The following is a 17,500-nucleotide window of genomic DNA, read 5'->3' as shown; positions in this document are numbered from 1 at the left end:
TCTTTTTTTCTTTTTTTCTTTTTTATAGTGTCGGTAATTGCATCTTAAGCATAGTTTAATATGCATACGCATGTACACGGCACGTCTTGATCACTGCAAAAAAAGAAAATATTTTCAGTGATCGCCTATAGGGAGTACCAACTCAGAGTTACGTGAAATTCTGTTAAACAAGGACACACGTATCACTCTGCTGATCATTGCTATTTGCTTCTGCCCTGAGATGTGCCAGATCTAGTTGTAGGTTTTGCTGGTTGTGGAATTATTGTTATTTCGTCATTTATCTTCAAAGGTTTTAAAAGAGAGTCATTTGATCTTGATGACGGTGACGACGGAGTATTCTTTTTATCCATTACTCTTTTGGCTACAACGCTGTGCGCTGAGTATACATGATTTTCAAATTGTTTATACATTCCAAATGTGGCAGTGCATACTGTACATTTATATGATAAATGCGCGGGTTTTAATGTCATTCCATGATCCCGTGCAACATGATTTAATAGCTTCCATTGATATACCTACAAATTTATTATCATAGTACAATTTTAATATTTTCATATATAATAATAATGATGAAGATTAAAAATGTACTTACTCTACCACAAGCTGGACAACGACCAGCATCTTTTCCTCTATTTGCTGCTTCTTGCATACTGGACGTAACGAGTCCATGAGATCCAAGCAAATGTCTTTCCAAACCCTATTATTAAAATTGATGTTACATTAAAAAAAAATATTTTACAAATTCTATACAGTTATGGAAATAAAATTCATAAAGTAGGAGGATATCTTTTTTCTTTTCCTTTTTTTTTTTCTTTTTATTTATTTATTATTATTATTATTATTATTATTATTATTATTACCATTATTATTATTATTTACAAATAAATATAGAATGTTATTTTTACCTGATCTGTGAAAAATCGAAATTGACATTTTTGGCAGTTCAATGGAGGTCTGTTATAAATCATCTTTGGATGTATTTTTACTTTATGAATCCATTGCATGTGATTTCTTAGTTGCTCGAGATCCTATCGAGATAAATAAATCAAATTAAGATATTTCCATTTGAAGTAATTTTATATGATTAATCTGCCAATGATTTTTTTTTTTTTTATATGTAATTTTACCTTAATATAACCATCGCAAATTTCACATATAACAAATGTATTTTTCCCTCCAGATTTTGATGATGTTCCCGAACCAGGAATGGAGGTTTGAGATGTTGTACGTGGTAATGGAGTTATAGATATACTCGGTTGACTTAATAACTTTGCCGTGGGATTTTTTGTACTGGCCGTTGTGTTCTGAAAAAGAAAAAAAAAAAAAAGAAAAAAAAAAGAAAATATTTATATCACTTTATAGAGAGATAGAATACTAAGATAATATTATTACTCTATAAAAATCATTAATCATATTTTTGCCTAATGTATATATATATATATATATATATATATATATATATATATATATATATATATGATTAAAAAATCATTTATATATAATTATTTAAGATCATTTAACTTAAAAAATTTAATTCTTCTCGAACTTTTTTATTTTTAAACTTATTCACTTTTATCTCATTATGATAAGCATTAATAATTCTTAAAGATTTTATAAATTGATTACATGTAAAAGTAATAATGCTTATAGAACTATATAACAAATATAAATATCTTTTGTCATTAGAATAATATTTTTCCATGTAATATTACTCCAATTATAATGACACAACCTTTCAGTTCATTCTCAATTAATTTCAAGAAGAAACAAAAGGTTAGTATTATTTTTTACTTTTCTTTTTTTTTTTTTTGTTTTTTTTTTGTTTGGCAATTAGTTAATATTACAATAGTACATATTTTATATATATACCAGCCCAAATCGCATATCCATTATTTTAGTTCAATTAAATTCTAACACATATATTATAAATAAAAAATGTTACAAATTCTCCTAAGCTTAATCGTAACATATAGTCATAATATTTCATAATAATTCATTTTAATTATACAAGTATTATAAAATTTTTTGCTTTTTTTTTTCCTTTCTTTCTTTTACAAATAACTATTATGAAAAGCTAATGATAACACATGTGTATGTATATATATATATATATATATACACATGCACATACAAATACTGTATAGTATTATGATATAAAAGAAATATTATAACAGCAAAACAAAGAAGAACTTTGTATTATATATAAATTTGATAAGTGTATTATTATTATTATTATTATTATTATTATTATTATTATTATTATTATTATTATGATTATGATTATTACTATATTATATTATTATCATCATTATATTATAATTATCATTATTATTATTATTATTATTATTATTATTATTATTATTATTATTATTATTATTATACCAGAGAAGCAACCACACACATATTTTTATTGTTGATGTTGTTGTTGTTGTTGTTGTTGTTGTTTCTTTTACAAAACAAACCTTTATGAAATAAAAGTTACTAAGCACTTTGCATCTGTTGAACGTGTTATCCATGCGATCACAAATGCTATATATAAAAATAAGTTAACCTTCCTGATACCTTCTAGTATATTATTTACCTGTGATGAGGACAACCTAGACAGAGAGTCGATTACGTTGGGTACAAGTGCAATGGGTGTGGGTTGACCGGAACTGCCGCCGCTACTGCTACTCACTCCCGAGACAGCCGACATGACAGTCCCAGAGCCACCCACCACCTGTCACCACCCATATATTTTTTTTACTAATTCTTTTTTGTTTTCTTTTTTGTTTTCAAACATCTCTCCATTTTTTCCCTTACGTTTCTTTATTACTCACACATGTATTGTGAATTATCATTATTATTATATGTCTATTATAAAAAAGTTTCTTCAGTTTTTTATATTTTTTAAACTTAAATATAATTGAATCTATTTCTTTTTTTTTTTTTTTTTTTGTTTTGTTTTTTCCAGTGAAAAGAATATCCCCCATTCGCATTTACAATAGAAAAGAAATTATATTTTATAGAAAAATAATAAACAAAAATTTTAATAAATTTAAAGACTCTATAATGCGATATTTGTAATTAATTATTTCAAATATGCCTATATAATAAAGTTTGATATAATCGTTAAACTTTGTTTAATTATAAATTTTTCCAAAGGATATATATATATATACTATCCATTGGAATTATTGTCATACTTCTTATATTATAATTTTACTTTTTATTTGATTTATTCTGCTTTATCGCAATACCTTTAAATACCATTTATTTCAGACTTATTTCTGCGTGATATTTCTTTTGATTATATCAGAAATATATCGTGACGTTTAAAAATACAATACATTTTTGTCATTAAAATCTGCTTATGTATAATAAGAAATGATAAATATGATAAAATAAAAAAAAAAAAAAATTTTTTTTCTTTTTTTTTTTTTTTTTTTTTTTTTTTTTTTTTTCTTTACCTGAAACAATTGATTACTACCAAATTGGTACGAAGCGGGAACTAATAGGCCAGAAGATGTTGGTCGATACATCATGCCTGCAACATTATCTAAAACGTTGCTAAATTAAATGTTTGTACATTGATGATACTAATTCGTAATATAAAATATATTATTAATAAATATTATTATAATGATATCAATTGATTTTTACCTTGCCGCATAGTAGTACCACCACCAGGTCGTAATGTTTTCATATCAGAATATCTAGGCTGCATTGGTGGACGTCCTCTTCCACGACCTGTAATAGGCGCTGGAAGTAATTTCGGTAAAAGTGGTTGTGGACCTTTGGCACTCATAGCCATAGCAAGAGCATTAGGATTAGTTGGACCAACTGGACGTGCACGATTTAATCTTGGAATTTTTGCTGGTGGCTCCCAATCGGCGGCAGGTTCCAAATTTCGTTCTGGTCTAAATTTTTTAGAGCAAGCAAGAATGTGCCGTGTAAGTTTCCCTTTTTGGTTATCTTCAAATGGACAATTAGGACATTGATGAAAAGCTGGACCACGTTCCAATCGACCACGAGTATTATGTTCTGCTTCCATATGGAATAATATATCATGAGGACTACGAACTTCCATTGGACAAAAATTACATTTGTAGACGTAATTGCGCATATGAGGAGTTTCTAAGTGATGCTGCATTACTAATGTAGATTCCGTTTTAAAACTACAGAATTCACATTTTTTCATTTCTAAGTGGAATGGTTCATTATTTTCCTTACTAAATTCTAAATTCTTGATGAGTGAATTTATAGCTAATTGTGTCTCCGCAGATGTGCTACCTTTGCCCTGTTTACGTTTTTGAGTCCGTAATAGATCAGTTTGCACATATTCCTGAACAAGATTTACTCCAATCTGCATAAAAAATTTACCCAATGGTAAATCAAAGTAAGTGATTACTTTATTCCTATCATCTTGCCTTATATCATGTTTGTCACTTATATTTGAAATCCCAGATTCTATTGTATCCATCATGTCTCCTCCACTATCATCTCCATCCTTTTTAGACCTTAAACTTCCATCATTTTCACTTTCTTGGTTTCTACTATCTACCTTTTTATTCATATCCATTGAATCTTCATTAATATCTTGATTATCTTTATTATCTTCTGTAATCTTTTTTAACATATCCTCCTTTTGTTTATCCTCTATGCTTTTTTCTAATTTAGAAACAAATTCTTTCAATGGCTTTAACGGCGGTTTTTCATATACATAAGGTACTATAAAAGATGGTGCTTCCACGACAAACATGTCATCGGTTAAAGTTGGTAATATAGGTGGCAATGGAGGAGTAACTGTAGTCATGCTACTTGGCTTGGGACTTAATTGTGCAGCTTTAGATGTCATGGGTACAGGTGTAATAGTTGTTCTCATATTTGGATACATCGTTTGTGTAGTCATATTCATTGGTACAACTGAGAAAGAACTGGGATTAGAAACTGTATGGTGTGGTTTATTGTTACCAACAGGAAGGCCACCACGTCCTGAAAGTATGGAGTTTGTATCTATTATAACTAACGTAGGTTCCTTTTTGCCACCTTTGACGGACTTACTTCCAGCAGCAATTTCTACTAAGCGTTTAGTATCATTGACCACTATAGTGGTTTTACTATTTTTCGACGGTGACTTTAATTTAGAATTCTCTTTATCTTTACTATCTATCCCAGCTAATGGATCTTCAGGTTTAATTTCCTCTATATCAGAACCATCATCCTCCGCTTCTTCTTCAACTTCTCTTTCTATATAACTTGTTCTTTTAATATTACGAGAACTTCTTCTAGGTGTAATACTACTAAGATCTATTTGCTTTCTCTGTTTTTTTTGTTTTGTAGGATCTTTTACAGTACGTTCTTGAGTTGTATTTAGACCATTATTATTCTTTGCACTATCTGTTATCTCTTCTATTTCGGGACTATCGCAACTTCCATTTTCTTCGCATATCTTCACATCTGATGTATCCATACTGCTTTCTACAATTTCAGCAGAATCATTTGATTGTTGAACGTTACTACTACATGACAAATCTTTACCCTCGTTTATGTTAGATTTTTTTAAAGTGAACACATCATCATTATCCATTCGTACTCTCGTGATGCTCTCATCCAAACATTCTACATCAGAGTTATTACTCTGTTCATCAACATCCATAGCCTCACGAGATGTGTTTAGACACTTATCTTCATTTCTAGACACTTCACTAGTATCGTTCATCTCACTGACACCATCGGAAGATTCTGAAACCATGGAGTCATTTCTTGACTCGTATAAGCAACCCCCCTTACTCCTATTCTTTCTCGATTCATTTTGCTCACTGTCTTCCGATTGCATATCCCTATCTTCGTGGTCAAAGTGTCTTCTGTCCATAACATCTTCCTCTTCATCCTCATCTTCATCTTCTTCCTCTTCCCCATCCCCTTCCCCTTCCTCCTCTTCTTCTTTTCGTTTACTAACAGTCTCGTTCGACGTTTTGACACTGTCAGAGTCCGGAAATTCTTCCTTTTCAGTACTACCATACTTTCCATTGACACCATTTGGAATGACCATGTCTGGGAACAAATAAATAACACATTGAAATTATACCACCATATAATATCATAAGATTATCATTAATATACAGACATTAACAAAATGATAGAACTCTTTGATGAATATAAAATCTATTCGATAAGAATACTCTTTGAAGGATATACTTGTTCCTGTTTTTTTTTTTTATTTTTTCTTTTCTTTTTTTTTTTTTTTTTTTTTTTACCACATACTTTTGAATGACTTATATAATCATTATAAACTGCTTAATGAAAAGTTAAAACTATAGTTTTCTTCTTCTTTCAAATATTTTACTAAAGAATATTCCCCTTAGACTTTCCATAGAATGTAAAAAAGTGAAGTGCATTATATTATAAAAGAAAAAAAAAAAAAAAAAAAAAAAAAAAAAAAAAGAGAAATGTACAAGTCCCAAATATTGATGATATAAAACTCCAAAATGGTGTGGATTGAAATATACAACAGAAAGAACATATAAAAAAAAAAAAAAAAAAAAAAAAGAAGAAGGGAAAAAGAAAGATCAACAACCAAAATCAAAAAAGAGAGAGAGAGAGATAGAAAGAACAAATAAATAAAAAAATTATTTACCTTTTGACACTTTGTCAGAATTGTTCTGAGAAGAGTCCTTAACAGGAGGTTCTTCCAAAGTCCCGTCCATGGGGCCACGACTGTAGAGTCGATCTAAACAATAAATAAAATAAGACAACTGTCATGAGGAAAGGGCGGCAAAGGCGGGAGGGAGGGAAGCGTAAGTTAAAAAAAAAAAAAAAAGGGCCCTAATAATAATAATAATAAGGTGAAGAATATATATATTTTCTTTTTTCAAAATATTAAACGAACATGAGAGAAGATTGATAGAGAAAGAGAAGTTAAAGGAGGAGGAAGACGAGGAGAAGAGGAGGAAGGCGAGGAGGATAAAAAAGGAGGAAGAGAAGAGGAATAGGGAGGGTTATGAGAGAGAATGAGAGAGAGAGAGAGAGAGAGAGAGAGAGAGGGAGAGAGAGGGAGAGAGAGAAGGAGAAAGAGGGAGAGAGAGAGAGAGAAACGAGGGAAGAGGGAGTGAATTTTTAGCGGGGCCAAATTTTTCAAAATGGCGCTGCGAATTCCGTACTCCTAACTCCCCTTGGAGAAGATGATCACAACCCATAACCAAGAAAATTCACCTCTCGAGCGGGCACTGTTTGACGGGTCACGAATCATGTAATAATAATAATTTTCCCCGTTATGTGATCCTTAACCAAAGGATGATTATTATTAGAGATGCACACCATCCATCCACTATATTCACCACCACCAGCACCACCACCACCACCACCACCACCAACACTACCACCGGGAATCGACGCTTTTTCTTTTTCTTTTTTTTTCAATTTCTTTCTTTTCCAATCCGACGACGACGACGACGACGACGATGACGACGATGACGACGATGACGACGATGATGACGAATGGAATAGAATTAGGAGGGAAAAAAAGAAAGAAAGAAAATAACCAAAAAATAAAGGAAATAGATTTTGATCGCCTCTTAGGCGACGACGACGACGACGACGACGACGACGACGACGACGACGACGACGACGACGACGAGGAGAAGGAGGAGAAGAAGGAGGTGAGCACACCCGTGCAACGCGACGACGACACAACCACGGAAGCAGCAGTAGCAGGCAGCAGCAGACCGACGAAAGAGGAACGAGAGAGAGAGACAGAAGAGAGAGAGGAGAGAGAAGAGAGAGGAGAGAGAGAGGATAGGACAGAGAGAAGAGAGAGAGGAGAGAGGAGAGCGTAAAAGGGAAGGAGAAGGAGAGAGAGAGAGAGAGAGAGAGAGAGAGAGAGAGAGAGAGAGAGAGAGAGAGAGTCCACGAAGCAGAGCAGCACACAGCTTTTAACGGTTAGCGTCGGTCACCTGCGAGAAAGAGAGAGAGAGAGAGAGAGAGAAATAAAACTATTGCGTTAGTGAATCGACTTAATAATTTTGTCAAATTATTTATTTAAATAAATCATCAATCGAACTGAGGTTTGATTTTATAACCTCTTTCTATATATAAAACCCTTTTAACTCTATCAATCTTTTATTGTAAGACGTTTGTATGGGTCTGTCTATGATCTCTCTCTCTCTCTCTCTCTCTCTCTCTCTCTCTCTCTCTCTCTCTCTCTCTCTCTCTCTTTCTGTCTGTCTATCTATCTCTTTTTCTCTCTTTATCGCGCGCGCACCACGTACACATACCACTTACACAGAAGCACGCACACACACTTTTACTTACTAACTCACTCACTCACTCACTCACTCACTCATTCCTCCCCCCTTCTTGTATAAATGCGCGCACACACACCTCACACACATACACACACACACACGTGCGGGCGCGCACGCAGGCACGTATATACACGCACAAAGAGATAGATTTCGCGCGCACAATCAATCTCGTAGTGTAAAACGTGGCTAAACAACCCCATGACGCATCCATCCAATGTCTATCCTAATCATAATTTTTCGACATAACCTCACTTCTACCATCAATCCAATCCACTACACACCTCTTTCACTTCACTTCACTCCACTCCACTCCACTCCACTCCACTCCGCTTCACTCCACTATCATCACAATGTCCCACCTAATCCCTCTCATTTTATTCTTTAATTTTGTTATTAATTTTTACACGTGTGTATGATGTATATATATATATATTATGTATGCATGTATCTATGTATGTACGTATGTATGTCATAGAAAAGAGAAAGAGAGAGGGAGAGAGAGAGAGAAATTGTAAGGGAAGAATAATCGATATGAATTAATAGAACAAATTAATTATTATTATTATTATTATTATTATTATTATTATTATTATTATTATTATTATTATTATTATGATTGAAGAAGAATTGGACGAATTATTTTTTCTTTTTTATATTAGAAAAAAGAAAAAGAAAAGAAAGGAAAAGAAATTTTCTCTTTTAATTTTTTCCTTTTATTTTTTCTCTCTTAGAAATTATTGTCAAAATATATATATATATATATATATATATATATATATATATATCATTGGTTTCTCTTTTGATTAAGAAAGATCTTTTGACCCCCGTAGAACGCGTGATGTATGTATCTCGGCGAACGACGCGCGACACGTTGCCATCGTCAACTTTGGAGAAGAGCCGAACAAAAAGAGAGAGAGAGGGGGGTAGGGGAGGATGAGAGTAACAAGAGAGAGAGACAGAGAAAGAGAGTGGGGGGGGTTTGAAACAGAGAAAGAGAGAGAGAGAGACAGAGAGAGAGAGAGAGAGAGAAATGCATTCGTTGTATGAAGAATCGAAGATCAAGTCGAATATTCATCATCAAACACGATTGCCTTTTTCAAAATTGTTTGCGTTGTTGCCACTTCGTGTTTGTGTGTGTGTGTGTTATATGTCCGTCCGTCCGTCCGTTCATCCGTCTGTCTGTCTGTCCGTCTGTCCGTCCGTCCGTCCGTCCATCTGTCTGCTGCTGTGTATGTATGTGCGCGCGCGTACATGTGTGTGTGTGTGTGCGTGCAGAGTTTTATGACTTGGCGGAATTTTTTTCTTTTCTTTTCTTTTCTTTCTTTTCTTTTTTCTTCTTCTTCGTCGTTTTTTTTTCTTTCTTTCTTTCTTTTTTTTTTTTTTTTTTTTTTTTTTAAGCAACGTTTCTCTTTTTTTCTTTCTTCCTTTTCTTCCTCCTCCTTCTTATACTTCTTATTCTTATTCTGTGTCTTACGTTTAACACAATGCCGACGCCGCTTCACTGCAGTTGTCGTTGTCCTAGTCGTCGTCGTCGTCGTCGTCGTCGTCGTCGTCGACGACGACGACGACGACGACGGCGGCGGCAACGTCTGTCTGTCTGTTTGTCTGTCTGTCTGTCTCTTTCTTTGTTTCTCTCTCTCTCTTTCTCACTCACTTTTCTCTGTCTCGGTCACGCACCCAATAATAAATACGCACCTGACCACCATTGAACTCCCTACACTACGATTTATCGTCATAACGTAACATTTTCTTTTTCTTTCCTTTTCTCTCTCTTTCTCTCTCTCTCTCTCTCTCTCTCTCTCTTTATCTCTCTGTCCTCGACTATACTCCGATTGACTAAACTAGTTTAATTTTTTTTCTCCCTTCCTTCCTTCCTTCCTTCCTTCCTTTCTTTCTTTTTTACCTAACCTCCCCCCACTCCATCTTCTCCACCCCCTTCCCAACCGTCCCTCTCAACATACACCACACACACACACACACAACCACGCACGTTTATACACACATATACACACACATACACACGCACACACACACGGGATATACTTATTTCGCGTTACAAACGCGTTCCTTAATATTACGACTCTTCTACGACGTCTTTACGTTGGTACGGGTTACACACCGATTTTATTCACAGATCACACAATCGGAGAAAATAGTAAACATTTCTAACGATGAATGTGTTACACACTAGAGGACAGGAGCGTCGGTGGTAACGTTAAAAAGTTATGCCCCAGGGCCGTCCCTAGTTTACAGGTTCTTTTTCTCCCTTCTTCTCCCTACCAACTCCCCTCTCTCCTCATACACTCTCTCTCATTCTCTTGATCGAGACCGTCATCTTACTCAGGGGGAGCAGGGAGCGTGGAGGGTGGGGGGAAGAAGAGTGGGTGCACGGCGGAGGAGTGCGGGAATACGGAGGATATCAGACGCTTTAATTTTGTAGGTTAATGTTTGTATCCTTTTTTTTTTCCTTCTTCTTTCTCCTTCTCCTTCTTCTTCTTCTTCTTCTTACGTTCTGATTTTTCTTTCCTTTTTTTCCCCCTTTTTTTATGAGCTTTTCTTTTTCTGTTTTTCCACTCTCTATTTTTTTTTCTTTTTTCAAATAAGGATCGACATCAAAACGAATGCCAAGAGAATTGTTATTATTCGAATGTTGTTCCATTAATGTAATCCTTGTCCCTTTTGTTTTTATTTTTTTTATTTTTAATTTTTCTTTTTTCTTTTTTTTTTTTTTTGTTGTTCTTCAATTCCGAGAAAAATATTTAGGGATCGATGATTATCCGAGTGTAATTCCATTTTTTTTTCTTTTTCTTTTCTTTTTTTTCTTTTTTTCATTTTCTCCCCCCAAAAACTTCGTTGTCTCGGTAGATGTTAAAAAAAAGAAATTCATTCGTCAAATTTTAATTTGAGGTTAAACGTAACACTCATTCGATGAACTTCGTAAAGTTGTTATAAAGAAAAAAGAGGAAAAAAAAAAAAAAGAAAAAATTATAACGTTTTTAAGGACACGATCTTTGAAAAAAAAAAAAAATAAAAAAAAATAAAAAAATAATAAATTCCCAAAGATCAAATTTGAGTTTAAATGTTATAAGTAAGACCTCTTTCGGTTGATGGCAAAAAAAAAAAAAAAAATTTTACGAGATAATCGTGTTCTCAAAAAACGCGTGGCGATTTTCGGCGGACAGAAAAAAAAAAAAAAATATCGGTCCGAAGATCAAGTTTCAGGTTTAAATGATACGAATTAATCTTTTTCCAATCTAAGAAAAATCTAAAGTATTAAAAAAAAAAAAAAAAAAAAAAAAAAAAAAAAGAGAGAGAAAGATTAGAAAAAATTAAGAATTGTCATCAATTGGGAAGAAATAATATAGGGGGAGGGGGTGCAAATAGGAGATAGGTACTGCCCTGGAGTATTGTGTTATTAAGTATATAACCGTAGAAATGAGAAATTCCATAGAGAGATCAATTGTAAAAGTTGAAAAGATATATATATATATATATATATATATATATATGTATATATATATATACATCATATATATATATACAATACATATATATATATATACATATACATATATATAATTTTCGTTGACTCAATTGCGAGATTTACTTTACCTCGCTTTAAAAGAAACGAACTTTTATTGCTGATATCGTTCTTTCTAAAAGGAAAGATTTAGAATGATCCCGCCATTTCTCTTTAAGGGCTGCCTTTGGCTCGTCGAACAGCTGCCGTGGTGGTCGACGTCCGATCGCGATTATCCCCCCAAAGAGGACCGATAATCGAAACACACACGCATCTGAAATGCCGCGCTATTTAAATTCACTGACCGTTTCGTACACTGACAAATGTCGGACACGCTTAAGACTCGTTCTACACTTCTTACACACCGTTATTGTATCGATATTATTCACATATATTTGATGTTTATTTGGCTTCGACGTCATGGATCTTTCTTACCTCCGTCGTCTAAAACTGCCAAGATGGCGACCGTAATCACGTGACCGCAAATTTTATGACGTACGCGTTATGTTAAAGGGGACCAAACGACCAGTAGCATTTCTTCTAGATTATCACGTGATCATATACACGTGCACGTCCAATGAGAGACTCTCCCTAAGAATAAGGGCAATCTGCAATCGCAACAATGTACAAACTACGGGGTTGACGTTAAGGTACCCGCCCTTTTCTATTTTAAGCTTCACTTTGGAAAAAAAAAAAAAAAAAAAAAAAAAAAAAAAAAAAAATCTGTTTTTTTTTTATATTTCTTTTTCTACAATTAATTATTTTCACATTCAAAAAGTATAGTTTATTTTTATTTTTTTTTTTTTGTAATGTTTCTTTTATAAATTTGTTTTTTTTTTACTTTTTTTTTTTTTAATAAAATATTTATTATAAAATTACATGTACTTTTACTCTCTCTTTCTCTCTTTTTCATATAAATATATATATACACTTATATTTATTATATACATTTTTTTTCTTCAAGTTTTCCATTATTGTATAAATGTATCTCATTAATACATTATATATAAATTATATTTATGAAAATGTGTCATATGTACAATCTTAATTGAAATTTATACAATTTCAATTGCATCAAATTATTAATGACAAATATTTTGTACACAAGTATTATAATAAAAATAATGTGAATATACAAATATTATTGGTAATGAATATAACAGATATTATTACCAAAAAATATTTGGTAAATAAAAAATAAATATAATATTTACACACACACACACACACGCACACATACACACACACACACACACACACACACACACACACACACACACACACACACATATTACACCTTATCCTAAACTTTCTTCCTCTTCATCGTTAAACGATAAAACAGCTTTCTTGTGTTTGCTCTTTTTAACTTTTTTATTAGCAGATCCGTCAATCGTATCTGAATGTCTCTTTTTCAATTTATCTTTATTAAATATTACACGTTTAGACAAATCAATCGGAGCTTCAGCTTCCTCTATAAATTTTCAAACAAATCATATAGATTATAATTAAATATTATTAAATATATTGGATAAAAATATATCTATATGAATCAAAATGTACCTTTTTGTTTTTGTTTTTCATAAGCTTCTGCTTCTTCCGCAGTTAAGTCTCCTGAATTTAATACAACAACAAGAGGCTTCTCTCCTTCTATATCTTCCTCTTCATTGTCAGAGACACGTGACAAAATTTCTTTCTATTTGAAAAAAAGAAAAAAGAAAAAAATCAAATTATTATATTACTTCTTTATTAAATAAATATTAAATTTTTTTTTTCTTTTTTTTTTCCTTTTTTTTTTTTATCAACAACACACCTATTGTTTCGTATTAAATATACGAAATTATAAAGAATTATAGAAATATAATCAATAAATTATATTATAATAAGATCGGTAAGAAATTAATGTCGGTTTTCGAACTTTTATCTTTAAAACTATCAAAGCAAAACAAAATCCATTGTAATTTAAATATTTTAGCCAAAGTGAAATAAGTTTTTTTTTTTCCTTTTTTTTTTTTTTTTTTTTTTTTTTAATCCTAATAATATAAAATTCCAATGTTTTAGAACTTCGATAAATTCTTTGAATTTATTTTCAGTAACAACTTCATTGGTGAAAATTTTCCCTTGCAAAAGTAATAATCAAGGTGTTTGAAAAAATGTTAGTTGATTGATGAAAAGTCCGTAGAATTTATGTTGAATATTTAGGCAAAGTTTTGTAGATTTTGTCGTGTGCGATGTGGTCGTGTTTATCTTCGTTTAATTCATATGGCATCCATTTGTTGAGTTTCTTTGACTTTCTTAAGTGTGTCAGATGGTGAATAACAGTTGAGTTACTTTAGACCTACCACCTGTCCAAATTGTCGAGCCATTGTATATGAATCAGTTTTAATCAATGTCTTCTTCAATTGATCATTTTCAATGACAGAAAACAATTGACGATCTTCTTCATCTTCCAGACTTTCATTTCCATTTTGAAATTTTGTAAACCATCGCTTTACAGTAAATTCATTTACTGTATTCTTACCACATGCATGATTGATATTACGAGTTGTTTCCGCAGCTTTATAACCAAGTTTATACTCATATAAGAAAATTAATCGAATTTATTTTTTGTTCATCTTTAAAATCAATACTTTGAAATGAGTACAAATTAATAGTAAAAAAAAAAAGAGAGAAAAAAAGAAAAAAAAACAAAAGCATATCTATCAGCATATAGAGTGACATCTGAACTAAAAAATTGTATTATATAAAAATAAAAAGAAATATGCGAATTGTTAGCTCTAACCTAAAAAAAAAAAAAAAAAAAAAAAAAAAACCTCGAAAACCAATATTAATTTCTGATCTTATTAACATAAAGAAAAATTTTAATTTATAAATAATATATAATATATATAATCAGGGATGTTTACACCTTTACCTTTGTATTAATTGTTGGTCCTTCCTTGTATTTAATCTGTTCTTTTAATTCTCTTAAAAATTTTGGCTCTTCAGGCCTAATGTATGACACTAACTTTTTTCTAGACATACTTTATAATATTTGTAAAAATTTGTGTAATTAAATGTATATTCAGATAGTTAGTAAAGTAACATAACCTCTAACGACACGCAATAAACTAAGTACGATGAACGTTTGGTTAAAGACAATTGTAAAGCATTCTCTAGTATATGATCTTGTTTCTGATTGGTCGACGCATGAACCAATCATTTCACAGACAGAACAATTTTTTTCTAACCTTTTCAATTAAAACGCAGGTTAATGCAAATTAACATATATATATATATATATGTTAATATAATTATATTATTTATTTATATAAATTATATATAATACATACTTTTATACATTATATGAAAAAAAAATTTTTTTTAATATTTTATTATTTTTTAATATTTTTCTTTCAATTAAAAATGTTGAAAAAAGATAAAATATCAAATATACAAATGATTTTCTCATTTTTTTTTTCTTAACGTTTATGTATGGGACATTGAATAAAAATATGCATATGTCCTTTATTTGACCTTTTTCTTCTTTTTTTTTTTTTTTTTTTTTTTTTTTTTTTTTTATTTATAACGTTTATTCGTTTTGTCCATGGAAGTGGTTAGCCAATATATTAAATCGTTTGCTATTAATCGGTGCGTCCTTAAAAAATTTATCAAACTTTTATTACCTTCTACGTTGATCAAAAAGACAATTCCAAGTGCAGTTTTGTATTTCTTTTTTTTTTCTTTTTTTCTTTTTTTTTTCTTTTTTTTTTTCTTTTTTTTTTTCATTGTAAAATAATATTACGATCTCGTCTTTTTAAAAAATGTACATGCAACTATAATACAAACGAGAAAGCATTGTTATCAATTAATTATTCGAGGAGAAATATTTTTCATTGAAATGTACATGACAGACATAGATTACATTAATACGAATTTTATTAAATTCTTCGAGATATAATCAGTTCTAGAAAAAAGAAAATGAATTTACTTAATAAAATGTTCAAAGATATTCTCTCGTTAAATAGAAATAAAAGCTTTAATAAAAAAAGATTGATTGGCAAGAATAAAAAAAAAAAAAAAAAAAAAAAAGACCACCACCCCACGGAAATGGTACAACGGTTCATTTTATATAATAATCCCAGCTTATACAGAAATCTAAATTATAAATCTAAATAATAAATTTACAATCGAGTTACCTCCGAGCTGTTAATAGCTCTGAGTTTTCCTTCGGAATGACTAGAACGTCGATGTCTAATTTGAGGATGATTACTAGCAACGTAATTGGATTCCTTATGTTTTTCCAATTGAACGACAGGTAAAAATCTTGGACTGGGTTCGTCTAAACATTCACAGCTTATACTACCGTCTAATTCATTTTGATAAGGTGGCGGTATTAGAAGACTTTCAGTAGATTTGGTAGGTTGAAAATGTCGAGTACTGCCAGTGGAATAAGATGTACTGCTACTTGTTCTTCTTTGTACAGTACCAGTGGGTGTTTTAGCACGACCATGACCTCCTTTTCCAGGTCGTTCAGCGCTGTGTGTCTTTATTGTAGCTGTATCCAAATAACCGTATCCAAATCCGTATCCACCGAAAGCTTTTGTAGTTAAATTATCCCATGATTTGGGTTTGGCATATTGAAGGCACGGTGGCGGTCTTTGGTGAACAGTTGGATCCCAGTAAAGTGTATCTGTACTTAGACTAGTGGAACAAGAAGCTACGCTATCAGCAGTAGTTGATACATCACTACTGGTAATGGAGTGAAGACTATGACCGGAAGATCTGGAACAATTGTGCGTACCATGTTGTTGTTGTTGTTGCTGTTGTTGTTGTTGTTGTTGTTGTTGTTGCTGCTGCTGCTGTTGTTGTTGTCCTTGTTGTTGCTGTTGTTGTTCTCGTTGAGCCTGTGCCACATGTTGTTGCTGTTGTTGCTGCTGCTGCTGCTGCTGTTGTTGTTGTTGTTGTTGTTGTTGTTGTTGTTGTTGCTGCTGCTGCTGCTGTTGCTGAAGATGATTTTGTTCGTTTCTAGCTCGACGTTGTTTCTCACGTCTTCTACGGCTTGGAACACAGTTTGGATCGCAGCAAGGACTGGCCAAATCATATGCGTCTAAACTACCAGTATCCGATTGTTCTCGACGACGATTAGCACTTGAGATACAAGCGACGCATAAACTATTCTGTTGAGAATGATGAACCGATATGTCACCGCTTATCGACGAATTCTGTTGTTGCTGACAAGATTTGTGTGACTTCATTTTCGCTGGTGTACCGCTCATACCATTTGCCTGATGATAACTATGACGTGAAGAAGTGGATGCACCAGATTCGCTGGGCATCTTTGAAAGAAACTGATGATGATCGCTTCGAGAACGTGGTGGTCCTACTGTTACCAAACAAGCTGCACGTGGTATCAAACATGGTCGACCATCACCAAACTGAAAAAAAAATTATATATATATATATATATATATGTATATGCTTAATTAATTATACTGTTAGGAAACAATTATATTAAATCATTATAATCACCAAATTGTAAAGCAAAAGATGTTCCGTAGATGTTGCAGGTCGACAACATTGAATGGTTGACGAATTAAAACTCGACGATGGAGATGGCTGATTAGGATTACTTGTTATAATATTACTGGGTGTTCTTTTACGTGCTGGAAGCGAATGTGTCTTCCATCGACCCATCAATATTGAACGTTCTCTCTCG

At 32.0% G+C, this 17,500-nt stretch overlaps 3 protein-coding genes across 14 annotated transcripts in view; all 3 read right to left on the bottom strand.

Moving 5' to 3' along the window:
- Window positions 1–12,283, bottom strand: part of LOC124957324 (kinesin-related protein 4) — a 12,363-nt gene extending 80 nt beyond the window's left edge. The window contains exons 1-10 of one of the 11 annotated variants that reach the window (XM_047514274.1): window positions 12,171–12,253; window positions 11,898–12,079; window positions 6,620–6,712; window positions 3,643–6,036; window positions 3,450–3,538; window positions 2,582–2,719; window positions 1,128–1,304; window positions 906–1,028; window positions 593–697; window positions 1–515 (exon numbers count right to left, since the gene is read on the bottom strand). The exon at window positions 1–515 is cut by the window's left edge and continues 80 nt beyond it. In XM_047514274.1, coding sequence (XP_047370230.1) covers window positions 201–515; window positions 593–697; window positions 906–1,028; window positions 1,128–1,304; window positions 2,582–2,719; window positions 3,450–3,538; window positions 3,643–6,036; window positions 6,620–6,689 — 3,411 coding nt within the window. In that variant the 5' untranslated portion in view covers window positions 6,690–6,712; window positions 11,898–12,079; window positions 12,171–12,253 and the 3' untranslated portion in view covers window positions 1–200. Of the gene's footprint in view, window positions 516–592; window positions 698–905; window positions 1,029–1,127; window positions 1,305–2,581; window positions 2,720–3,449; window positions 3,539–3,642; window positions 6,037–6,619; window positions 6,713–7,194; window positions 7,354–8,255; window positions 8,707–9,759; window positions 9,803–9,962; window positions 10,399–11,897 lie in introns of those variants that run through there. The other 10 variants (XM_047514279.1, XM_047514271.1, XM_047514272.1 and 7 more) reach the window with 10 other exon arrangements.
- A 720-nt stretch (window positions 12,284–13,003) lies between these two features.
- Window positions 13,004–15,028, bottom strand: LOC124957289 (uncharacterized protein KIAA1143 homolog). The gene is made up of 3 exons (XM_047514199.1): window positions 14,717–15,028; window positions 13,366–13,498; window positions 13,004–13,276 (listed from the first exon to the last, which is right to left on the bottom strand). Exons 1-3 carry the CDS (start codon window positions 14,822–14,824, stop codon window positions 13,104–13,106), a joined length of 414 nt encoding a protein of 137 aa, XP_047370155.1. The 5' UTR covers window positions 14,825–15,028; the 3' UTR covers window positions 13,004–13,103.
- A 289-nt stretch (window positions 15,029–15,317) lies between these two features.
- The window catches only part of LOC124957355 (histone H3.v1-like), a 6,726-nt gene continuing 4,543 nt past the window's right edge, over window positions 15,318–17,500 (bottom strand). For both annotated transcript variants that reach the window (XM_047514341.1, XM_047514340.1), the window contains 2 exons: window positions 17,314–17,500; window positions 15,318–17,219 (listed from right to left, as the gene is read on the bottom strand). The exon at window positions 17,314–17,500 is cut by the window's right edge and continues 74 nt beyond it. In XM_047514341.1, coding sequence (XP_047370297.1) covers window positions 15,966–17,219; window positions 17,314–17,500 — 1,441 coding nt within the window. In that variant the 3' untranslated portion in view covers window positions 15,318–15,965. The remainder of the gene's footprint in view (window positions 17,220–17,313) is intronic.

Source organism: Vespa velutina, chromosome 25 (genome assembly GCF_912470025.1).
Source record: "Vespa velutina chromosome 25, iVesVel2.1, whole genome shotgun sequence".
Taxonomy (NCBI): Eukaryota; Metazoa; Arthropoda; class Insecta; order Hymenoptera; family Vespidae; genus Vespa; species Vespa velutina.
The sequence above is the reverse complement of the archived record's forward strand: the minus strand, read 5'-3'. Positions and strand labels throughout refer to the sequence as shown.